Source organism: Molossus molossus, unplaced genomic scaffold (genome assembly GCF_014108415.1).
Source record: "Molossus molossus isolate mMolMol1 unplaced genomic scaffold, mMolMol1.p scaffold_m16_p_2, whole genome shotgun sequence".
Taxonomy (NCBI): Eukaryota; Metazoa; Chordata; class Mammalia; order Chiroptera; family Molossidae; genus Molossus; species Molossus molossus.
The window spans coordinates 123,791,364-123,817,869 of record NW_023425355.1 but is presented as its reverse complement, the minus strand read 5'-3'; the positions used below and the strand labels follow the sequence as shown (position 1 = coordinate 123,817,869).

The window sequence follows — 26,506 nt, the reverse complement described above, 5'->3', positions numbered from 1 at the left end:
GCAGATGACTTTAAACCCTTGTCATGGCCATTTTAACAATGGATTAATGCAAAATGCTTTACTGGTTTTGACCTTTTTATCATTTATGCTTCATGAACTCCAGTTTTCTTAGAACCGAGTCCTAAGCAGAGAACACTAGTGAAGAATGACACCAAGCCTAACTGGTGTAGCTCAGTGGTTGAGCACTGACCCACGGAACAAGAGGTCACAGGTTCAATTCCCGGTCAGGGCACATGCCCAGATTGAGGGCTCAGTCCCCAGTGGGGGGTGTGCAGGAGGCAGCTAATCACTGTTTCTCTCTCATTGATGTTTCTATCTCTCTCTCCTTCTCCCTTCCTCTCTCTCCATAAGTCAATGAAAACATATTACACAAAAATGACACCAGACCAAACTGATCATTTCCTCAACAAATTCATCTTAAAAAAAAAAAAAATTTTAGAGAAAGGTAGAGATAGAAACATCAATGTGAGAGAGAAACATGGATCAGCTGCCACCTGCACGCCCCCTACTGGGGATTGAGCTCGCAACTCCGGTATGTGCCCTGATCAGGAATCGAACCAGTGACCTCTCAGTCCATGGGACAGAGCTCAATCCATTGAGCCACACTGATTGGGCACAAATTACTTGGTAATGTTCCAAAAGTGTCTTTACTTTCTCAAGCCTCACTCATTTTCAAGATTACCTAGTCTTTTATTTCACTAAAAGACAGAAATCTCCTCCAATTTCTCTTCTCTTGGCTGAAAATGCTTTCTCAGAAGTAGCTAATGCATTTACAGTGATCCAATGAGTAGTCATTTATTCTCATTTCCCTTGAGCCCTTTTCAGCACTTGACCCGTGGCCCACGTCTTCCTTGAACCTATGCCTGCAGCCCACTCGTTCACTACCCCATCACCCGCGTGGAGGTCTTCCCCAAGGCACTATATCCAAGCACCTTTTTTATACCTTCCTCATGTCATACCCTTCAGCTATCAATTCTGTGGAGCTCACTCTCAAATCTGTCCAGCTTGCCCTTTTACACCAGTAACAGACCTATATTTTAACTTCTTTCTGGACGTGACTTAGACCTGCTACTTCCTCAAACGTGGTATGTCCACAGTTGAAAGGATCAACTGTATTCTTCCAACCAAATCCTCTCCCTTCATTTCCTTTCCTCACATTTTCCAATCAGTCCTCTGGGCCTGGGTACTCTATACAAATAACAGTCTCACAGTCATCTCCTCCCATCACAGCACTGACATCTCTCAAGCCTAAACCCTCAGAACTCCCAAAACTTCTCCTACTGGTCTTTCCATCTATGCGAGTTTTACTTTGGGCCCGACACCGTTGCCAGAATACGTCTTTTTAAGTAGTTCTTACCTGGCTTATGATTTTCAGTGGCCCCCTGACATTGACCAAAATGAGTCAAATGCCTCTGCCCAACATTCATGTCACTATAACGTGACCCCGACCTTCCTCTGCAGCCTTATATTGCCACCTCCTGCTTGTACTCCCATCTTTCTACTAAAGGGACTGTTGGTTTTTCCTGCCCTTGGCCCAAGGGTTGCATCTCTACATCTTCAGTTATGCTATTCCTTCCTCAAAGTATGCTTGGTTTTTACTCCATCCTTTGGAACTCTTCACAAATATCATAAAGCCTTATCTGGCCTCCAATATGACTGAAACTTGAATACCTTGCTGCCTTGTTCCCAATAACTGAATGGCTGGCCCTTTTAGGGTTAGGAGTATGTCACTCATCTTTGTACCACTAAGGCATTTATGACAATGCTTTGTCCAGAAACGATATTAGATAATTTAACTGATGATCTGACCTCTCGGCAAACACTTCACCCTTTCCAGAGCTAGAGATAACAAAATCCATGAGTAGCTAAGACAGACACTTACCCATGGATTCTGAAGTTTGACTGCCAACCACCCGGAGCAGCATGGGCTGACTGCTGTCTGACCTCTGAAGAGAGGTAGAAGGAGAGGAGACAGTTGTACCATTCACCTTGGCCTCTGCTTGGGGCTAAGGCATCCAAAAGAAAACAGAATTACTTTTCACAGTAAACACTGAAACATATCAAACCATTATAGACATTCAGAACTCTGTTTAGAAACCTCCCAAAGATTGTTAAATTTGGGAAATTTCACCACTGATGAGATGCATGGCTATTGTCTTTGTGTCTGAATCATGCCCCCTTACATGTTTGAAAAAAAAATGACAGCTACACTGGAACAAGATATATGAAATCATTAGACTAAATAAGTCAAAGATTTAGAAGGTCAGGTGAGAATGGTGAAACCATGTGGGACCACAAAATTGAAGTGGAGGATTCATATTTTTGTGACGTGTTAAGCAGCAAGATGGAGAGAACATATTCCCAAATTTAAAACTCCCAGAAAGCCAGGGCCATGTGTAGGTAGGGCCCACTGCAATGCAGTACCTTACTAGGTTTTCAGTGGAGGCTTCAAAAATTCTATTTTAGAAAACGTGTGAAAAAAACCCAAAGGTGTACAGAAAAGAACTGTAATACCAATTGCTAAAAAGAAAGTTCCATTTCAAGAGGTACAATTTTTACTTTTAGAAAATCAGTGGAAACCTTTAGGCATTTTTTTTAAAAGATGAATTTTAAATCAGTCAAATAAAAACCGTTTTTGGCCCAGACCAGTTTGGCTCAGAGGTTAGAGCGTCGGCCTGCGGTCCAGAGAGACTGGGGTTTGGTTCCTGCTAAGGGCCTGAACCTCAGTTGCAGTTTGTCCCTGGCCCTGGTTGGCGTCGTATGGGTGGCAGCCACTCGATGTGATGTGTCTCACATTGATGTTTCTCTCTCTATATTCCTCCCTCTCTCCCTCCCTCTCTATCTGAAGATAAATGCAAAAATGTCCTTGGGTTGAGGATAAAAATAAAATAAAAAAATAAACCATTTTTGTAGGAAACAATCTTGAACAAATATATGTATATTTAAAAAAAAAATTCCCCTCTATTTATTTTAGAGACAGAGGAAGGGAGAAGTAAAGAGAGATGGAACTATCGATGAGAGAGAACATCGAATGGCCACCTCCTGCATGCCCCCCACTGGGGATCAGGCCCACAACCTGGGCATGTGCCCTGACAGGGAATTGAACTGGCAACCTCTTGGTGCATGGGTCGGTGCTCAACCACTGAGCCACACCGGCCGGGCAATCTTGAACAAATATTAAAAAAACACACCAGTTTTCCTCCTCATATCCCTTGATATCTGTACTTTGCTAGGCACATACTAGGTTGTGCTTTATTACACTTCTAAAGAGGAGATGTGTTTTTTAGTTTTGTTGAAAAGGGGGAAAGTACTATTTTGCAAACATCCCAAGTTACAGGGATGTGGGCCTCACTTGCTCCAGCAGCTGCCTTAGTCTATGTAACTGGGACTCCAGCTGTTTATTGTGGTCTTCCAGGATTTGCATCCTGGCTTCCAGGCGGCCTTTGTGTTGACGCAGTAGCTTGGCCTCAGCAATGAGCTCAGCATCCCGGGGACTCTGAGGAGAGGTGGGCATCATTTCAGGAGGAGACGGGAGTGGGGACAGGCCTTTGTGTTCATGCTGCTGCTTTAGACGATCATATTCTGCTTGCAGATTTCTGTTGGCATCAAAGAAGGGAAAAAAAAGAAAGAAGGAAAAAAAAAAAAAGTAAGTTCAATATCATTACTAGATTTCATATAAAATGGCAGAGAGATACACCATTAAACACAAGAGCAAGCAGAAGAGGGGCACTTAATGAATGGGTTTTATGATGACGACCTTAGCAATGCTATAAAAACACAGAATAAAATCGGAAGCATCTGCCCAGTGTGTGAGGGGAGATGCTTTTCAACCTTTTATTTTATACTAAAAGCTTTATGAATGCTATGTTCAGACAAGTCAGCAGCAAAAAATTTAACCATTTTGTAAATACTTCTTTATAATGTCATGAGATTACAATTTTTATACCTCCATCAAAATCATCACCTATTTCCAACAGCAATGTATAAGAACATAGTAAGAGTGTACCCACATACCCAACACACTGTTTTAATACATTTAACACTTGCCATATTTTTTTCAAAAATGTTTTGAAGAAATAAAATATGACAGTTAAAGTTGAACTCCCCCACATGCCCCGGTCAGTACCACATCCGTCCGTCCCCACCATTGCCCCCAAGGAGATAATGCAATCCTGTATCCCGGTCCATCATGACCACGAATGTATCCACAAATATTAGGATGAACTTAGTGAAGATACTGACATTCGGCTGTGTTTTACCTACAAAAATGGCCATTTCATGTAATTCAATCCAATAGCATTATTTTTCCCGTTCTTAAACTTCATGTTTAAGAACTTAATGTTTAAGGATGTACATACCATTCTAAGAGATGCTTTTTGCCTTCAACACCGTTTTGGAGATTTATCCATGTTGAGACATAATAGTTCACGATTTTAAGTGCTGTAAGATATTATTCTGCTGCTTGAATATGCCAACAACATTCTCCTGTCAATGGACATTTAAGTTGCCAACTTTTCACAATTACAAACAAGGATGCAATGACCTTCCTTCTACCTGTTTCCTTGGGTACCTATTTAAGAGATTCTTTACAGAACATATCTGGATGTGGAATTCTGGGGTTCTAGCAACATTAACATTGCTACATGTTACAAAATTGCTCTCCTAAGTGGTTTTACCAATTTACTCTCTTACCAGTAGTGAGCGAGGTTTTCCATTAAGCCACATCTTCATCAAATACTTGGGATTATCGAATGTTGAAGTAATGGCCAACCTGATGGGTGTGTTTTAATCTATACATCCCTGATTATTGGGGAGGTTGAACTTCTTTTGTGTTAATTGCCTTTTCATGTTTCCTTGACCCATTTCCTCTATGGACTTTTTCTTATTAAGATTCTGGATATTATTCTGGATGCTTCTTCCTTTGCCAACAAATATCACCTCATACCTGTATCCTTAACTTTGTTCATGGCATCCTGTCGTACAAAAGACTTCAATTTCAGTATATTACTCCATGCTTTCTGCTTTTTATGTTTTGCTCAAGAAAATCTTCGTTGCACTTACATTTTAAAGTTTGACATTTTGTTTTTCACATTTAGGACTTTACACTGAATCTTTTGTGCTTGGTGTAAATATACAATCTACTTTTATTTGCCCCACAGATAACTTATTAAGCCAGCCCCATTCATTGTATAGTTCTTTCCCCCAGTGATCTCTAATGGAACCTCGGCAATATAACAAGAGTCCATGAATACCAAGTGTGCTTCTGAGCTCTCTAGTCTATTTTGTTGGTTTCTTTGTTATGTCTCCTCCTCCTCGTGTGGATGAGACACCACAGCTTTAAAAAAGTTGGTGTCTGGTAGGCCCTCCCCTTCCCACATTGTTCTGCTTTAAAATTGTATGGGCTCCTCTGACCCCTTTGATCTTCCCTATGATTTTAGTGTCACCTTTTCATATGCAAGTTCTTGGTGAAATTTGGGGTTTGAATTACACTGAATTTATCAATTAAACTGGGAAGAACAGACTTCATGTTTTTGAGTCCCGACATCCAGGAATGTGGTGAAGCTCGTCACTTCTTCCCTTCTCATTTTATGTCTATTAAATGTTGTGGAATTTACTGTGCCTTTTTCTCTAGCTTTTCGGGGTGAATACTTATATCATCATTTTTTTTGTTTGCTTTTATGCTTTTTAATAAATACATTAAGGGTTACAGATTTCCTTCTTGCTTTAGAATTGTTGGGAATACAATTCCCATTGAGGACACTTCTGCTATCTGATACTTGGTGACTGGTTAGAAATCTTTGATATCTTTTTTCCAGTTATGATAAATACCAAAATAAGGTGACAGGTTCTTTTGTTCACAAATGATATTTCATCAGGTGAGAGAACTTCCTATCCACAAATATGGGAGATCTATGTCTATGAGAAAACACATGAGAAGCAAGTGAGGCAAGGAGAGTGTTTCCATTGTCCAGTTGGAGAAAGTAAGATAACCTCATGGTTAGGTTTCCTGTTAGGAAAATATTTCCTGTTCTTCAATATCTGGGCAGGGGATGGCATGTCTTCCAAAATGATGAGTTTCAAAATGATGTATCTTCACATTAAAGAAGAAATAAAATCCAATCTATTCTTTTTTTTTTAAAAAAAAAAAAAAAAAAGCTCTACCCTATAGCTAATGTAAGTTGTCTAGAAATTTGTTTCAAGTCATGCAGGAGGAAATCGATATATGATTTTTTCATCTACAGGAATATAATCTTCTATCTGTCTTGATTGAAATCCCATCAATTCTCAATTGTCAAGGATAGTTGTGTGGGCAGCGTTTCATTGCAATCTGCTTTGAGAAAGCAGTAATAAGTGGAAATTTCTTGAAATAAGTTCACCCTCAGCCAGATTCTGAATATCAGTCCCCTGGGTGTGAACCAAGGTATGCGGTTGTCCACATTAATTAAATCCACTTAACTGACAATCTAAACATTTCTGTGAACTTGAAGCAGCATCCGATGTTCACAAGGTTTCACTTGACAGGAATTATCTACTTTTCCCCCTTGTAGTATTCACTAAAAGAAATTCACCATCATTGAAATGTCCCAACTGGTGACACCTTTTCATGGAGAGTCCTATTCAGGATTCTTCTTTCTACTATATTGGGTCATCCACATATTCTTTTTGAAAACATTGTGATACTATCCAGAAGTCCATGTCTAAAAACAAATGATTACTATCTTGCCACCTACTTTTCACAAAGGTACTGACATTTTTTAGAGAAGTCTTCCTTGGTTTCTTGATCCTCTGGGTCTAGTTGTCTACAAATCTCTCCTTTAATGAGCTATTTATAAGTGCCTTTGTTCAGAAAACATGGTTTAGTATATACAACACATTACATTTCTGTTTTTATGTTTTCCAGTGAAAAACAGAAAAGGTCATTTGAATCAGCCAGGGCTTCCCAAAGCTGAGCTGTAAAGAATACCAATTGCTCCTAAGTAGAGCCTTTCTTGCCTTCCCAGATGTTTGAAATTTCTCTCGGGAGACCATTTCCTTAAAAACTCACATCCTTCTTCAGTTCTAGAAGATTTTCAGCTATTACAGCTTCAAACATTGCTTCTCTGCCATTTCCTCCATTCTCTTCTTCCGAGACTTCTATTATGTATATTTTAGAGCCTTCTGGTCAATTCCCCATCTCTTTTAATTGCTCTTTTATATTTCTTATCTTTTTCTCTTAGCACTGTGTACAGTCAAGTCCTCAGAATCATCTTTTAATTCCCTTATCTTCTGTGACTGGGTCCACTCTAGAATTTATCCTGTCTATTGAGTTTTGTAGCTTCAACTGTGATAGGTTTTTATTTCCAAAGCTGTCTTTTTCAGATCCATCTGTTCTTCATCTATCTCTGTGTCTAATTTTTTAAGAAGTGGTGTTTTCTTATTTATGTCTTTGAGCATCCTAAATGCACTTATTAGCAATCCTTATTGTACCATTCTATCATTTTACTTTCATCTAGGCTTAATTCCTCTTTTGATGGTCAGTTTGGAGGGACTATCCCACCCCTTAATGTGTTTTAGATTTTGGTTTGAAGCCACATTTTGAAAGGGATGAGTGTGTGTGTTTTCCTCTCCTGCTGAACTCACCTCTCTCTATCAAGTGGCTTTATGGTGATTACCATCTGCCACTCAGAGGCCTCTAGTCTATGAGAGCTACTAGATCTTATATTGGTAATCTGCAGCAGCCACGTGAATGATATGAGTGCAATTCCTGTGAATTTCATCAACAGGCAGCACAGTTCATGTCCTGGTATTAGTGTTCTGATGTTCTCCTTCCCAACTGCATTCCCCACCTGTTCCCCAGACTCTACACATTAGGTCCATGGCTGCATATAAGCTGTAGTCTCCTGCAGAAGTCCAAATTGTTATTTTTTCAACTTCCTTTCAAGTGTAAGTCTGCCTATGCATGTGTCTGTCTCTCCAGGTGTGTTTTTGCGGGACCCCAATTTCAAATGTCTGGCTCTGGGCCCCCACCTTGTGAGGAGGATTGTCATTCCTGTTGTGACAGCAGGAGCTAAAAGCCCACTATGCCCCATACATTACTCACTGTACCCTGAGGTTTTTTTTTTTCTTTTTTCCATTTTTGGTCCATAGAACTGTTCATCTTATTTTAAAGCCCAGTGATGTCTATTTCCTTTTTTTGTGTCATTCCATATATTTTTCTAGCACTGGATAAATGGTAGGGGCCGAGGAAGATGACTTAAAGAAGAGCTAATGTGATCTCGATCAGAAGTCTAACAGGACATGTTGACTTTGTAGAATGTGATCAATGTTGCCTCAGTATTCATCCAAACCTAAACTCACCAGGACAGGATTCAATGAGCCAAACAAGTACCTTTCTCTTAAACAAATATGCGACAAACATAAACCTTCCATTAAGCTCAATAACAAACTTGATTTTGAGGGACTAGTTTTTCCTCCTGAAGCTCTGAGGCAAGACAAGCTGTCATGCCAAACATTTGAAAAGTCAGAAATAGCTCAAAAGAGGTATCTTGGCCAGAAACCAAGTAAAATACAACGTTCTTTGATTTGAGTCTAAATTCTCTTGTAAAGGTATTTACAGATGTTCACAAAAATGATCAAGAACAATGGATGCTCTAGGGGTTGAATTAGAGTTAACTTTACTGTTTCCTAATAAATGTGGTCATGGTTACAGAGGTGTGCTAGGGCATATTTTTGTTATAGGCTGGGAAATTAAGTCATTTCGCCCTTATAAATTAAGTAATTTTCTTATACTTAAAACATGTATGCCAAAACCTTTAAAAGGATATCCTAATGCTAGATTTTGTGGATGCAGTATTTATGAAGCACAGGAGATCATTAGCATAAAAGATCAGTGAGAGACTTGCCACTGTTCCAAGATGAGTTGTTTTAAAGCTGTAATCACAAGTACACATTTTACTCATTTTATCAGCTGGCTATCAATTTACATCATTATCGATATATATTCTGCTTTTCTTGAAGTCATACATGTACATCTCACCCCTACTGATTCTCTAATTATTAGAATGTACATGGAGTCATTTCTATACAGATGAATATATGTCAGCGATCAGACGACTCCACAGAGAATCTATTTACATTCTTTATTATCTTGTAAATTATATTTCTCTGGTAGCTCCCTAAAGAACACTAATTCAAATTCACTGCACATGGCTCTGTCACAATTTCTTCCTGCAGCTAGTCATCCTAAAAAAAAGCCTCCCATCCATTATTAATTTCTTATTCTCCATGGAGCTGAAAAAACTCCCTTCATTCTACAATTACATAGATGTATATGATTAATTTTGTGTCATCAAGTGTATAACTGTGGTTGTCCAGATACAAAATTACATTAAAAAAAATTCTAGCCAAGTAAAAATTTTCCTAACCAAGTAATAGATATAAGAGATGAATCAAATTGCCCTTACCTCTACCTGCTAAAAACATGACATCTCTTGGCCCTTCCAGCAATCATTACTAGATACGTGTTAGTTATGATAAAGAACATTACAACGATCTTTGTGTAATTCCTATTAATTTACAGAGGCCAAGTGTTTCCAATGTACGTCATCTCTTTAAATGGAACTTTCCTACTGTGTGTAATTATATCGTTGTATAATGGTATTTTGAAATAAAGAACCAAAGGTCACTTCCCACTGATCAACGTCTTATAAACAGTATTATACATTGAAGTGTATACCAAAGCACAGGCACACACAACATCTATTTTATAAAGTGGAAACAACTACAAAGGTCTGCATCTAAAAAGAATAGGCCGAGCCTGGCTGGTGTGGCTCAGTGGATTGAGTGTCATCCCATGCACTGAGGGGTTCCGGTTTGATTCCCAGTCAGGGCACATGCTCGGGTTGCGCGCTTAATCCCTAGTAGGGGGCATGCAGGAGGCAGCCGATCAGTGTTTCTCACACTGATGTTTCTCTCTCCCTTCCTTACTCTCTCTAAAAAAAAAAAAAAAAAAAAAAAAAAAAATCAATAAAAACATATTAAAAATAAAAAGAATAGACCCAGAAAAATCTAGCTTTACATTTATACCATATTAAAAGCAGCTAAATCATATCCACCAATCTGGACTCAGGCAAATGTAGTAAATCATATAGAACTATCATAGTAACTATAAGTCTAGCAAATTAACAATTTCTAAAAAAAAAGCTGAAGACAAATTTTGCAAACATGATGCATTTTAAAAACTGGGAATTGCACAGAGCCTTTGTAATTATAATAAAAATATTTAGAGCTATACTGTGAAATTTTATCAAATGCAAAGTAAAAAATACCCTTAACTAGATGGAAAAAAGATATCCATGTGCCTTGGCATTACCAGCATTAATTAAGGAGAGGCTCACAGGGTGGAAAGTTAAAGTATGCATATTTTAGGGCTGCCCTAAGCAAAACAGTAAAAATGTCAGGACTACCCCAGGCTCTTGTTTCTAATCTTTTCCTTTTAACACTGTCCCCCTTTCATGCACTCAAGAGCTATTAATTCCAACCCCTTTCCTACTGAAATTTTATCGGTATAAAGGTGTTATATGTAAGTCATTTAAACCTTACTGGGGTTTTATAAGAATGTGTCATTTCTTCCAGTGATATCTGCATTTTAAGAGATATTGAAGCATGTAAAGAAAAATAAGGTAATTTTTTTTGACACATTGCATTTTGCATGTCTTTTACCACGATGGCTGAGGAGGGACTTAGAAGAGGGTTTGAGAGCGTGGTTTTATGGTCAGAGAGATTTGGATTCACAATTATGCTCTGCTCCTTTCTGAGGCTAGGAAACTGACTTAAGCACTCACACCATTAGGAGGATTAATAAGCCAGTGTGGTTTGTTTGTATTCCATATGTACAACTTTCTTAGAACCCTGCCCAACCCATTTTAAGTATTCAATACATGTTGTTATTATTATTGTTGCATCGTTACTTCCTTTTCTATATATTCTAAATTTTTTGGATTCAGAAACTCAGGTGTGCTGAAAAATTCCTGTTAAAAGAAAGCACTTAAATTATCTTAAATAAAAGCAATCTACTAAGACTTACTGAGCTTGGCAGAAAATGTACATACAGAGAGCTCAGAAACTAATCCATTAGCCAACATTTGCACTCTGGATATATATACTTGCATTATAGCCCTCCAGCCATTATTAGAGAGACCCTTGAATTTGGAAATGATTGTGTATTTTCCATCATCTGTACAAAATGATATCACTGACTTACAATTACTAGGATGACATCTAAGGTTTGACAAAATCTGCTGGGCATGTGACAAAATCATCAAATTATGTGTGTAGATTACTGCTGTAATAAAATATCTGGATCAAGTCTATAGGCTAATGTGCCTAGATGTACTCTATTTTGGGGATATGCCCTTGACACATCAATCTATATCTTGAGTGAGTTCCAAGAGACAGAATCTGACAATGTTAATTAGCTTAAGTTTCTTTACCTTCCGTGATTGAGATATTTTTCACAAATCCCTGAGCAGGGACTAACACATTGTTGTCTATAGGATAAATGTATTCATCAAAAGTTCAACACAAGAAGAGAAGAATTCATAAAAAATCCTAACTGTTATACCTGGAAATAAGGCAGACAAACAAAACCCAAGACAAAAATGACATTAGCTAGTCTTCGCCATTGAAAAGTACACTAGGATTGGAGGTTTTAAAAGTGAGGAAGTCTAGCCCAGCTGGTGTGGCTCAGTGGATTGAGTGCTGTCCCATGGACTGAGAGGTCCCAGTTCAATTCCCGGGTTGTGGGCTCAATTCCCAGTAGGGGGCGTGCAGGAGACAGCCAGTCGATGTTTCTATCTCACATCGATGTTTTTCTCTCTCTTTCTAAAAAAAAAATCAATAAAAAACATATATATTTTTTTAAAGTGAGGAAGTCTAGTCCCAAGAATAGTACCATTGAGTAAAGTATGTTTCAATTTTCAGACAAATACAGTAAAATATCAAACTTCCATTGTCTGCGGTCAGCAAAAAGCCGTAACAGCCTCTAGAAGAATCATAATTTTAAGCTTTGTGTGTCCAGGCTTGAGTCCTTCGTGAGTAGATTTGGCCTTAAATTCTCCCAGTAAATTCATCTTGATGGCCTATTTTTCCACTTTCTGGCACACACTGCTGTACATTCTTGCCATATATGACCCTATGGCCTCCTCTGTTACAATGACAAAAACTACAGAAATATTCCTTTAAAATAAGTCTCAGTACTTCTACACGAATGTTCGTGGCAGCATTATCCCTAATAACCAATAAGTGAAAACAACCCAAATGTCCATCAACTGCTGAACGGATTAAGAAAATGTGGCATATCCATATGATGGAATAATATCAAGTAATAAAAAAAGTAGTATTAATACCTGCTACAACATAGATGTTCTTTAAAACACTATGCTATGTAAAAGAAGCCAATTATAAAAGACCACATACTGTATTATTCATTTATATGAAATGTCCAGAATAAGCAAATCCATAGAAATAGAAAGCATGTCAATGACTGTCTAGGGCTGGGACAGGGTTGTTTTGGGGAGAAATAGAAAGTGACAGAAACAAGTACGGGGTTTCTTTTTGGGGGTGAGGAAAGTGTTCTATAATAGACTCTGTGATAATGTTCATACAACTCTGTGAATAACCAGTGAATTATAGTTTAAATGGATGAACTGTATGTTATATAATCTATCTCTCAATAAAGCTGCTATACAAAAATAAAAATAAGTTCCAGAGGCAGGGTTCACATGGTGGAGTAGGTAGATCCTGAACTCACCTTCTCCCACAAACACATCAAAATGACAATTAAATAGAGACCAATCATCACTGAGAACCACCTGAAGACTGGCTGAACAGAAGTCCTAAAACTGAGGATATAAAGAAGCCACGTTCAGATGGGTAGGAGGGGCAGGGATGCAGTCTGGGCAGGCCCCACACCCACAGAGTGGTGACTCATAAGCAGGAGAGCTATCTCAGCCAAAGAGGTCTCCCCTGAGGAGTGAGGCTCCCCAGCCTGGAGGAGGGTGGGGGAACCTGTGCCAGGAAGAGGAGTCCCCAGGAAGTGTAGCTTTGAAAACCATCCGGGATTATGTCCAACAAAGAGGAAGAGCAGTGGGAGAACAAGACACCCTCCTCTTAAAGGGTTCAAGCACAAACTCTCTTGCTTGGAGTTTCAGCAAATGTAGCAGTTTGAGAAGTGCCTGGGTCACACGGGGAGAAATGAAATTGACTAACGTCAGGGGAATCAGTGGGAACTCTCTCTGGGGATAGAAGTGCAGGCGGGCACATCTGTTCCTTTGTTTCTTGTGTTGTATTCTCCTTCCACCTGGCTGGCCTGGCTCAGGCGGGTGCCAAATCTGTCACTCTCCATTAACCTGGCTAACACTCTTTGGCCCACCCAACCTGCTTGCCCGAATGGCTTCAGACCTCCCACACCTCCCACACACGTGGAAGCCTATTCCAAGCGTCCCCAAGCTCAGCACAGGCCACTCCTGGCCTCAGCTCAAATTATAGCTCCTACCAAGTGGCCCTAAACCTGGCACAAGGGCCAGCCAGCCTCAGCTTGCATCGTATCTCCCACCACAAGGCCTCAAGCCCGGCACAGGCAGCGGCTGGCTTTGGCTCCCATCATACCTACTACCAAGCTGCTGTCCCAAGCGGTAGCCAGCTTAGGCAGAACCAGATCCTCTCCCAAACAGCTCCACGACCAACACTCACAACAGGTGGCCTCGACCGCTACCAGGGCCCCCACCAAAGCAACTCCTGTTCTGTGGGGCCAGCCCCTACATACCAGATTATCTGCAGTAGTAAACTTTGACATAGATCTTAGCAATACTTTTTTTGGATCTGTCTCCTAGGGCAAAGGCAACAAAAGCAAAAAAAAAAAAAATGGGACTACATCAAACTAAAAGCTTTTGCACCACAAAGGAAGCCATCAACAAAATGAAAAGGCAACCTATTGAATGGGAGAAGATATTTACAAATGGTATACCTGATAAGGGGTTAATATCCAAAATATATAAAGAACTTATACAACTTAACATAAAAAAGAACACACACCAAACTATCCAATTAAAAAATTGCAGATGACCTGAATAGAAATTTCCCAAAGAAGACATTCAGATTGGCCAACAGACATGGAAAGATACTTAACATTACTAATCATCAGAGAAATGCAAATTAAAACCACAATGAGCTATCACCTCATACCTGTCAAAATGGCTACTATAAAAAAGACAGCAAAGAATAAATGTTGGCGATGATGTACAGAAAAGGAAACCCTTGTGTATAGCTGGTGGGAATACAGACTAGTGTAGCCACTGTGGAAATCAGCATGGAGATTTCTCAAAAAATTAAAAATTAAACTACCATAGCCCAGCCAATGTGGCTCAGTGGTTGAGCGTCGGCCCATACACCAAGAGGTCGCCAGTTCAATTCCTAGTCAGGGCACATGCCCAGGTTGTGGGCCTGATCCCCAGTGGGGGGCATGCAGGAGGCAGCCAATCGATGTTCTCTCTCATCAATGTTTCTATCTCTCTCTCCCTTTTTCTCAAAAAATTAATAAAGAAATAAAAAACTTTAAAGAATTAAACTACCATATGACTCAGCAATCCCACTTTTCTGGATATGAATCCAAAGAAATCAAAAACACAAATTTGAAAAAATGTATACACCCCTATGTTCATTGCATCATTATTTACAATAGCCTAGATATGTAAACAACCTAGGTGTCCATGAATAGATGAAAGGATAAAGATGATGTGATATAGCCCAGCTGGTGTGGCTCAGTGGATTGAGCGTCATCCTGTGAACTGAGAGGTCCCAGTTTGATTCCCAGTCAGGGCACACGTCCAGGTTGCGGGCTTGATCCCCAGTAGGGGGCGTGCAGGAGGTAGCTGACTGATGTTTCACTCTCACATCAATGTTTCTATCTCTCTCTCCCTTTTACTCTTTAAAGAAATATTAAAATAAGATGTGAGGTGTGGATAGATAGATAGATAGATAGATAGATAGATATATTCAATAAAAAAGAATGAAATTTTGTCATTTATGACAACATGGATGATTTAGAGGGTATTATGCTCAGTGAAATAAGTCAGACAGAGAAAGACAAACACCGTATTATTCCGCTTATGTGTGAAATCTACAAAACAAAACAAATGAACAAGTGAAATAAAACAGAAACAAACTCAAAATAAAATAGAGAACAAACTGATGGTTGCCAGAGGGGAAGAAGAAAGAAGGAGGGTGAAAAAGGCGAAGGGGACTAAGAAGTACAAACTATGCTATAGAATAAGTCATGGGAAAATAATGTATGGAGAATATAATCAATTATATCATAATAACTATGTATGGTGACATGGTTACTAGACCTATTGCAGTGATCACTTTGGTATATCAATGTCTAATCACTATGTTGTACACCAAAAACTAATATAATATTGTATGCCAACTATAATTAAAAGTAAATCAAAAGATTATATCCAGAAATTATAACTAGAAAAAAATGAAGAGACTGATGTGAGGGTTAATATATAAATTTCTGGAAAAAAGGTTAAGTTCTAGATTCAAAATTCTATTTCTCATAGCACTAAAGATTATTTGCCCAATGAAGACAATAACTTTCTAATGCTCTTTCTTACTATGGAGGAATCAAGTTTAACCTATGTACATAAAAGAAAAATGGTGTGTCCATGCCTGCAGAATTATCTATGCCAGCACTTTTCAATCTTGTCAGATAATGAATTTAAAAATGAGCCTAAACAGATCAATGTGTCTTTCTCACATTGATATTTTTTTCTCTCTCTCTCTCCACTCCTCCCTCTGTCCCTCCCTTTCTCTCTAAAAAAAGGAAAAAAAATCACTGGAAAAAATATCCTCAGGTGAGGATTAATAATACAAAATTATTAAATTAAATAAAATAAATAAAGAACCTAAGAAAAAGCCCAGAAATGCTCAAGTCTGGGTTAACCTAAACAACTTAGATGTTATCAGTCTACTAGAAAATGATATGACAACCTAAACAGGTATATTAAGGGATTTGGGAAAGAACGATAACATAAGAAATGAGAAAAATAAAGACAGCAGCTGAAAATCATCCAAAAAATCCATCAGGGAATAGGAAAACTCTCAAGTGTATTTATCCCTTCATTTAATCAACACATATTTCTATACTCAGCACTACAGAGATAAAGACATATGACATACTGTCCTGTACCCTTGAAGAAAGAGCTCACCATCCAGCATGTGGGATATTGTTTAGTTTAACCATCATGACAAACCTTACACTAATGTAAAAAGACTGGGGATTATTCTCACTGCTAAAGCTAAAAACGTATAGGCTGTTTCTATCTTTGAAATAATACTAAGAAACTATAGGAAAAGGATCAGATGGAGTTACTTATAGCCTATAGTTAGCTGACAGAGTGGTACCATAAGTTAACTCAGAATTTGGAGATACAGGGAAAGTCAACTGTAATTATTAAGATAGTGAATGAATAAATATATAAATAGATAAATAAAGGAAGGAAGGAAGGAAGGAAGGAAGGAAGGAAGGAAGGAAGGAAGGAAGGAAGGAAGGAAGGAAGGAAGAGTTTAGGTATCTGCAGAAGCCATCCATTTACATACGTAATACACACACCAGGAAACCATTTCTAACTGGGCATACTCAATATCAAGTACTCAATCAAGGTAGGTCCTTGGTCTTCTTTCCATAAACACATATTCTCTCCCTAGGAGGACCCTATCCTCTTCCTAGGCTTCCCACTGCCCCCAACCCATTACTTCTCAATCCAGACTTGTAAACTCCTCATCTGTCTTTTCAACAGTCTCTTGGATGCTTCCATTAGCCACGGGCTCTGTGAACTGGAACTTGCTAAGCACAAAGACACAGAGATTGATATATTCTTTATCCTCTAACATTTCAGTGCCAAGAAAAGGAATCAGCTTACTCAAGCAGCATTACACAGGACCACATACTAGCTACACATCTTTTAAATGCAAACCTGAATCTTCTGTTGAGATGAACTATATGACAGAAATACTATAGTACCTGCATTTCTGTTATAAGATAAAGAGGGAGAATTATCTTCCCATGTGTTGGTAATACACTTTCATATCACAATCCAGGAGCAGCCTCAAGTAACAATTGGCCTTTGCATCTAACTACTGAAAAAGATTCAATAATAATTACAATAGAGGCAAAAATTGCTGTCTTTGGTAGACATCCTTTAAAATTCAATCAGGATGCAGGATTCCCATATAACATATGTATTAAATTTGGTTCTTTTCTCTTGTTAAAAAAATAAAATTCAATCAGTTAACAATTAAGAACGCCATGTAGCAAATTAATCTGGTCAAGTTATTGATGGAAATTTTTGTTGGTAGTTTGACTGGAATGCCAGGTTATTGAGTAAGATATCCACAAAAACAGTACCAAGAATTTTCTATGTCAAAGGAAGATGATTTATTGCTTACCTTTGGATTTTCCAGAAGAAATCATTCTGGTCTCTAGGTTTATAGGGCTTTATTACTAGAGAATATCGAAAGTTAATTTTGTGAGAAAAATCCAGGCTTCATCTATAGAGACACCTGTTATAGTTACTTCCTGTGATGTCCCAGAAGGACAATGGCTAGGCTTCTCAACACCCACAGTAGAGAGCCAACTCTGCTATCTCCTTGCTTGCTTTCAAAGTTTACTACACACTTGAATTTGTTACCAAAGTGTGTTCCATAGAATATTACAATTGTTCAAATATGTATATGCAATATTGGTCTAAGGACAGCTAATCATGTTTCTTTAGTTCTAGACATAATGGTCAATTACTCATGAATTTCCAATAAAAGTGCTTCCAACGCTTATTTGTCCTTGGAATCATTTTTTTTAGGCATACCTGAGTATCTTGCAGAACACACTTTATGCAACAGTGACCTTTATCCTTGGAGAACTGTTACCATTTTTTTTCTTTTGGTCTTTATTGGTTTTAGAGAGAGAGGAAGGGAGAGAGAGAGAAAGAGAAACATTGATGTGAGAGAACATCGACTGGCTACCTCCTGCACTCCCCTCACTGGGGACTGGGTCCACAACCTGGGCATGTGCCCTGATTGGGAATCGAACTGGGAATCCTCGTGCATGGGTCGATGCTCAACCACTGAGCCACACCAGCCAGGCCATTTTTTTGGTCTTTAATGATAAGCTTTCCACACTTATCAAAGGCCACTAGAAGCAGCCATATAAAATTTCCTTTGTTCTTTGCTATAATAATATTGGTGAGGACAATACTGGCCAATAATCACATCAAGTGTAACATTGTTTAAGAGTCCAGGACTGCCGCCCTGGCCGGTGTGGCTCAATGGTAGAGCATCAGCCCATGGACCAAAGGGTTGCTGGTTTGATTCCAAGTCAAGGGCACATACCTGGGTTGCAGGTTCGATTCCAAGTCCCAGTCAGGGTCGTGAGGGAGGCAACCAACTGATGTGTCCCTCTCACATCAATGTTTCTCTCTCTCTCTCTCTCTCTCTCTCTCTCTCTCTCTCTCTCTCTCTCTCCTCCCTCCCTTCCACTCTATCTAGTCTAGAAATCAATGGAAAAATATCCTCGAGTGGGGAATAACCAAAAAAAAAAAAAAAAGTATCCAGAACTGAGTTTGAATCCAGGCCCCATTCCTTGCTGGCTACATGACATGCCCTTTATACTCTGTGCCATGGAGTCTTTATTCTAGAAACAGCCTCTCCTTCACAGCATTGCTGTAAGAATTAAATAAAAATCTTACATGTACTCACAACAGTTCCTGTCCATAGCACGCACTCAGAGGATAGCCATCTGTTGTTGTTGTTGTTGTTGTTATTATTATTTAGAGCCAGGGAAGTCATGGTATTTTCTTAGTAAGCTGCATGCGTCTTTCATGCAACATTAAATAGACAAATTATTATGTTTCCTTTTATCCTCATGGCTGCAGAGGACATCAGATCAAATTTGAAGTTCAATTATATCAAGTACGGCAATCCCTACTATTTTCATTGATTTACTATTTATACTTTGGGAATCTTGTTGCTATGTTTTTGTTTTGTTTTTTAATGTTTTTACTGATTTTTTTAGAGAGAGAGAGAGAAAACATCCATTGGCTGCCTCCTGCACACCCCCTATTAGGGATCGAGCCCACAACCCGGACATGTGCCCTGACCAGAAATTGAACTGGGACCTCTCAGTCCATGGAATGACACTCAATTCACTGAGCCATGCTGGCTGGGCTCTTTGTTTGTTTTTCCTTTCAAATCCTTTTTGGAAAGTAAATACATCAAGTCAATATAAGAAATTTTCACATGAATGTCCTTGGGCAAACAGAACTCAGTATGCCCTATACATAGTTCTTTTTTCTCTATTCACTGACCTTGGCAAATGAGTAGCTTTTCCTGTGTGTACTATGTTGTGCTTTTTGTTTTTTAATGATCATTTCCCAGTTCGCCAATTTAAAAATTTCATCACCTAAGTCCCCCCACTCCCTTCTCCCCTGGCCTCATTCATTTACTGTGGCCTTCCCATTTCTCCATCTTGTCTTCACTTACCTGAGATATCCTTAGTTCAGAATCTGACCATCTTTTCAACAAATTGTTCCCATGGCATTCTACCCATATTCTTGGCTTTAGCTCCCCGCCTACAATTATTTTGTCAAGTCTTCCCTTCCTCAGAAAACCTTCCCTGTTTGACTGCTTAGCAGATAAAATCCAAATTCCTTATTATAACATGTAAAATCCTTTCAACAGTACTCTCCACCTATGATTTACTACTCTCTTATTCTCATTCTGTGCTCTGGCTACACATTACCACTGGTAGGGAAAGCTCCTTCTTCCCCCCTCTCTCAGCTCAGAAAAAACTCCTGTTCAGTCTTTATTGTCAATTCCCTTTGTGAAGGTCTCTTTAGTCTCTCAGACAGAATTAATCATTGACCTCTATGCCCCCAGAGTGCTTCTAACACTGGTTTATAATTAGCTGTTTATGTTTTAATGCCTTTTATTACATTTTGAGCTCCAGGAGAGTAAGAACCAAGGCTTATTCATTTTTGTAGTCTTGGCAGTTTGAGAAACACACTAACTATCTGCTGAATTGAATGGAATGATATCTGTAGGCCCGGAAAGCAACTAAAGAAAGTTATGACTACAATCAGTTCTGTAGCAGGATGGTCTGGTAATGAAAGTCAAAGGAGGATGAGGGTCTTCCTGGAGGATCTAAAAAGGGAAACTGGATTGTGAGAACTTCAGCTTGAATCCAGCCTGTTCTAGAGAGATGGCAGCTGTACTTGGAGTCATGAATATTCTTATCACCAGAGGGGTACTTTCATTTTTTGGTAGTAGGAAACAGTCCTATGACTATCCAATTTCCTATGCCGAGATTCTAATCTCACCAGACAATAATTTGATTTTGATTCTCTTTTTTTCCCACTCACCTGAGGATATTTTTCCATTTATCATCTGACAGAGTGGGAGGGAAGGAGAGAGAGAAACAGAGAGAAACATCAATGTGATAGAGCCACATTGACTGGTTGCTTCCTGCATGACTGACCAGAGCCAGGGACGAACTGCAACCGAGGTACATGCCCTTGACCAGAATCAAACCCATGACTCATTGGTCTGCAGGCCAATGCTCTAACTGCTGAGCCAAACTGGCCAGGGCTTGATTTTGATTCTTATTCCTAAGAGATCTAAGTCTAAGATACACGACCCTGGAATGGAGTAACAATTCTAGTCTCTAAAAAACATATATTTCCCATTTTAATAGATAGCTTCTCTTGCCAAAAAAGATCTTGGCTGGCCTTAGCTGGTTTTGCTCAGTGGTTAGAGCATCGATCGGCCCGCAGACCAGAGATTCCTGGGTTCGGTTCCCGCTAAGGGAATGTGCTTTGGTTGTGGTTTGTCCCCGGCCCCAGTTGGGGTCATGTGGGTGGCAACCACTCGATGTGTCTCTCTCACATCAATGTTTCTCTCTCTCTCTTCCTCCCTCTCTCCCTCCCGCTCTATCTGAAGATAAATGCAAAAATGTCCTCAGGTGAGGATAAAAAATAAGTATCTTGGCTGTTAAATTTATGGGGGAAATGAGCCCTCTTATCTAAAAAGGCTCTGCAGCCCTTGGTTTTGGGGGCCCATGTCACCAAGTGACAGGAAGGCCTAATTTCATCATATTTCTTGCAAACCACTCTTTCCCTACCAGTCCAACTTAAAAAGAAAATGTATAGATTAGCTATGGGACTCCATCTCCACTAATTACCAATGACAGCTACTGGACATTTAACATTCACTCCATAATCCTCCCCACTCCCATGCCTTACCCTAAGATCCTCACCTATCACATTGTCTTCATAGGTGGCCCTTCTCCCATTCATGGCTATGTCTTTTCCTGTGCCCTTGTGCCCTTAATCCCTCTGTCTCCCACCTCCTCTAGGAAAATGCTCCTATCATTCCCAAGCTCTCCTCCCCTATTCTGGCATCTTCCTCCAGCATGAGAAAAGTAATGAGGAATCCTTAAGTAAAAAGAGACGGGCAGAGTGAACACTACACAACATTGTATGAAATCATCCCAACTGCCACAAACAACTATATTTGCAGATACTTGCATGTGCAGAGAATATCATTGAAAGGGTACATGAGAAAGCAATAAAAGAGATAGCCTACAGCCCTGGACAGTTTCAGCAGTTAGAGCGTCGGCCTGTGGACCAGAGAGTCCTGGGTGCGGTTCCCACTAAGGGCATGTACCTCGGTTGCAGTTTGTCCCCGGCCCAGGTTGGGGTCGTGTGGGTGGCAACCACTCGTGTCTCTCTCACATCGATGTTTCTCTCTCTCTCTTCCTCCCTCTCTCCCTCCTGCTCTATCTGAAGATAAATCCAAAAATGTCCTCGGGTGAGGATATAAAACAAAAAGAGATAGCCTACAGAGCTGGGAACACAATTGCCAGGGCAAAAAGCTGGAGAAACACACACTTTCCTCTATATGTCTTTTCAAACCCTTTATATTTTGTTATTACCTATTAAAGAAGAAAAGTAATGAAATAAACATTTTAATGTTTACATGTTCCAGAGTTTTTTGAAGCCCAGTGTTCTTCGGCCACATAATCCCTGGCTAGATCAATTCATTCTCACAGTTTCAACTATCATTTGTGAGCTGGTGACTCATAGATCCAATATCTCTGACCCACACCTCTCCCACAAGCTTCAAAGCCCCATCTCTCACTGTCAGACATTTACAAGTGAGTACGTCACCAGCATCTCAAACTCAACCTCTTTCATACCCCATTCACATTCTTCCAGCTACTCGACCCTTGAAGGACTGGTACAGAGACTGTAAATTGATATTGATATAAGTATATAAATAAAGAAGGGTCTGCCCTGGCCAGTTTGGCTCAGTGATTGGAGTGTCGGTCCACGGACCGAAGAGTCTCGGGTTCGGTTTCCGCTAAGGGCACGTACCTCGGTTGCAGTTTGTCCCTGGTTGGGGTCGTGTGGGTGGCAGCCACTTGATGTGTCTCTCTCTCTCATCGATGTTTCTCTCTCTCTTCCTCCCTCTCTCCTTCCCACTCTATCTGAAGATAAATGAAAAAAAAATGCCCTCGGGTGAGGATAAAAAAAAAGGGTCTGCTGCTAGTCGTCCTGAACTGTCAGTCCCAACTGTAACCAGCCATCACCTTGCCATGTGCCCACCAGAACTGGGACTCATTCCTTCCTTTCTCAGAGTCATTGAACCACCAAATCAAACAGCTCTGTCCTTCTGAAATATTTCTCAAATTCGGCCTGTCTCCCCTATTTCTGTTCCTTTACTTTAGGTCCTAATCATCGCTTGCCTGGGTTTCCATGCTGCCTCCCATGTTGATTTCCTTCTGTCAGTATTGTTCTCAATATCACCCTCCACACAGCTGCCTAAGTGATGTATGTGTGTGTGACTGTAATAGCATCCCTCCTGGCTGACACCCTTGAGTGGATCCCTGTGCTACGTTAGGAGGTCTTCTTGACCCAGCCTTGCCCTCCTGTCCAGCCTCATCTCCTCCCATTTCATTGCCTTGTTACAAAAGTAACACAACTGTTTGCACTTCCCCAAACATTCTCTGTTCTTCCACACCCACTGCTTACTCTGCTTGGAATGCCCACTCCTGACCCCCTTCAACTTCCCTTCCTCTTGACTATCTTTTCACCATCACATAAAGGAACATGGAATAAAGACGTCCTGAAGCTGTGAAGATTGGGAGCTACTGGCCCCAATCCAAAGTCACGGCATCACTGACAAGGTAAAGCAATGGGACCATGGTTTCCAGTGAGTTTAATTCAGTGCTCTATGTAATCAAGCTAAAATTCCTTTGAATATAACATTCATCACATTGCATAACCATTTAAGGAATGCAAGGAGCAGGAGAGAACTCAAATTTAGGCTGTATAACATCTGGTCACCCAAGAAAAAGACATATGAAAGGTACTGAGTAGGTATACTAAACATCCACAGAATGTCCTGTTGTCATGCAACAGCTACAAACAACTTTGATTAATTTTGGACTTCACAGTGAATCGAGTTACCCTCCTTTTAAACTTGGGAACAATCTAATCAATTTGCTATGCAGGGAGCAGAATGACAATCAGTGTTTGTCTCTCATAAAGGCTACCTTTTCATTGCTAGGGTCCTACCTAGAATTTCAGAGCAAGTCTTGGTACAGTACAAAGAAAAATACATCAAAATCTGACACTGCAGATTTAAGGCAAGAGACTGTAGGCTTAATATATACGGGGGGGGGGGGAACTTTAGTTTGTAATGTTAAGGTCACACAATGGACCAAATTCTCAACATCCAAATTATCTTGACCAAATAGAGGTGAATCTCAATTATCTGTCGTATAAGGGGGATGCATTGTGCAGAAGTGAAACATTAAGGATTGTATAAGGCACTAGTCCCCAAATTAATGACAGACACTATTGAGAAAATCAGTCAGATGCAGCTTTGCTCAAAGCTTTCAGCTTATTTTGGGGGGCATCCACCAAGAATTAAAGAATGCCAGTGGGGGAGACATACAGGACCCAGAATTTGGGAAATGGATTTTTAACATTCTAAATTTATGACAAAGCAATGCTTGGCACTTAACAAGGAATTTTGGAAAAGGGAAGTATTTTGAAAAGGAAACAGAAGAAAAGCTATTGAAAGGCTTTTCACTAGGTTTTACAAAGAATTTTAGTCAAAAGTACATGCACGAGTACTGCAATTAAAATAAATGCAGTTTCACCCTAGCCGGTTTGGCTCAATGGTCAGAGTGTCGGCCCGCAGGCCAATGAGTCCTGGGTTCCATTCCAGCCAAGGGCACGTACCTCCGTTGCGGTTCGTCCCTGGCCCCGGTTGGGGTTATGCGGGAGTCAGCCAGTCAATGTGTCTCTCACATTGATGTTTTTCTCTGTCTCTGTCTCTCTGTCTCTTTCTCTCTCCCTCTCACTTTGTCTGAAGATAAATGTAAGAATGTCCTCGGGTAAGGATTTAAAAAAATAATAAGCCCTGGCCGGTTTGGCTCAGCGGTTAGAGCATCGGCCTGCGGTCCAGAGAGACCCGGGTTCGGTTCCCGCTAAGGGCATGTACCTTGGTTGCAGTTTGTCCTTGGCCCTGGTTGGGTCGTGCGGGTGGCAGCCACTCGATGTGTCCCTTTCACATAGATGTTTCTTTCTCTCTCTCTTCCTCCCCACTCTATCTGAACAAAAAATGGAAAAATATTCTTGGGTGAGGATAAAAAAATAAAAAGAAAAAATAAATAAATTAATTAATTTAAAAAAATAAAAAAAAAAATAATAAAATAAAATAAACTCAGTTTCATTTCAATTCATTTATTCATTAATGTATTCAACAAATAATTACTGAATGGTATATGCAACAATCAGGAGAGGTGAAATTCTCCAGATAGAGATTAGACACCTCTGAAACAATTCTAAATGAGCCACTCTCTGTTTTCCAAGAGGGTTGAGGGGGACGTGTCATGAATAAGAATAATTAACAGAATTCAGTAACATATCTAGTCAGGAATGGGGATCTCCAAGCCTCTTTCCTTTGCCAACTGGCATTTCGAGATGTCATAGCCACAGAATAAAGGAACACAAACTACAACAGATGTAGTAAGCACACGTGCAAAGGACATGGGACCATCTCATTTTAAATATCTTTTCCCATTTTCTTGAAAAGTATGCTTGTATTTGTCCAATTATGTAGCCAATTACTGAGAGAGGGCATCTAATGACCTCCTGGGGTTGCTCAGAGGAAGGACAGGAAATGGTGACTTGAAAGCTCCGTAGCCAACATTGAATTCAAGGATCATGAAGGCTAAGCTATGGCTCTGAACCTGTTTGAGCAGAAGGACAAGACAATAGGAGGGGACAGAGCAAAGGAGACCAGACAGGTTATTATCAGGAGGGGGCTCTACAGAGACATTTCTCTGGGATTGGATAGGAAGCAAAAATGTGGCAAAGTGGAGGGAGAAAGAAGAAAGCTCGTCTTGCCCTTTACTTGAAGGTCAAGATAACTTAGGGAAAGACTTGCATCAATACCAGATTCTTTTTTGGGATGTCTAAGGAGCCTTAGTATAACGTTTTTCTCTCTTTCAGAGAATAAACCATCCCATTCTTGGGGAACGGTCTTGGATGTCTTTCAGAGAAAAGTGGTTATCACTGGTACCACGAGTAGATGAACTGCTTTAATCATGTCTAGTCCTTTAAAATATTCCCTCAAGGTAAGGTATATTCCAGAGAATATGCCACAATTCTATGTAAATGATATTTACCCAGACTGACTCTTCTTTATTCTCTGGTGCAAGGTAGAGTTGGCTATTTTGAGTCACAAAATCTGGATTTGAACTTGGTTGTGCCAGTGGCTGATTGTGAAATCTGGGTCAAGCCATTTGAATCTCTCTAAACCTGCATCTCCTCATCCATCTTCTTTACAGAGCTTTTAGGAAGATTAAATGATCCAAAATACACTCAAATGCTCTGAAAATGATGAAATGATTTATTTATTTATTAATAAATTTATTCTTCCTTTACTGATTTTAGAGAGAGAGGAAAGGAGAGGGAGAGAGAGATAGAAACATTGATGAGAGAGAACATCGTTTGGCTGCCTCCTACACACACCCCCACTGGGGATCGGGCCCACAACCTGGGCATGTGCCCTGACTGGGAATCGAACCAGCGACCTCTTGGTGCATGGGTCGATGCTCAACCACTGAGCCACACCAGCCAGACGAAATAATTTATAAATGATAGTTACCGGTACTCTACCAACACTCTTTGGCCTGGTTGTCATGGCATGGAAGGAAAGTATGCTCATGGCAAACAAGACAGACCTCTTGACCAGTAAGTTACAAAGATACATTATACAATGGCAGCAATCATACAATACAAAAATAATTTTTAATTCTGGGTAACATCAAATTCTATTTATCATGCCAATCCCAACCTTCTTCCTCCTATTTGACTTTGACCCCTAAAATAATTAA

The 26,506-nt window shown here is 39.8% G+C and overlaps 1 protein-coding gene across 4 annotated transcripts in view; it reads right to left on the bottom strand.

The window, feature by feature from the left end:
• DMD (dystrophin) overlaps positions 1-26,506 on the bottom strand; it is a 2,326,146-nt gene that overhangs the window by 25,019 nt on the left and 2,274,621 nt on the right. For all 4 annotated transcript variants that reach the window (XM_036270045.1, XM_036270042.1, XM_036270043.1 and 1 more), the window contains 2 exons: positions 3,353-3,596; positions 1,883-2,006 (listed from right to left, as the gene is read on the bottom strand). In XM_036270045.1, coding sequence (XP_036125938.1) covers positions 1,883-2,006; positions 3,353-3,596 — 368 coding nt within the window. The remainder of the gene's footprint in view (positions 1-1,882; positions 2,007-3,352; positions 3,597-26,506) is intronic.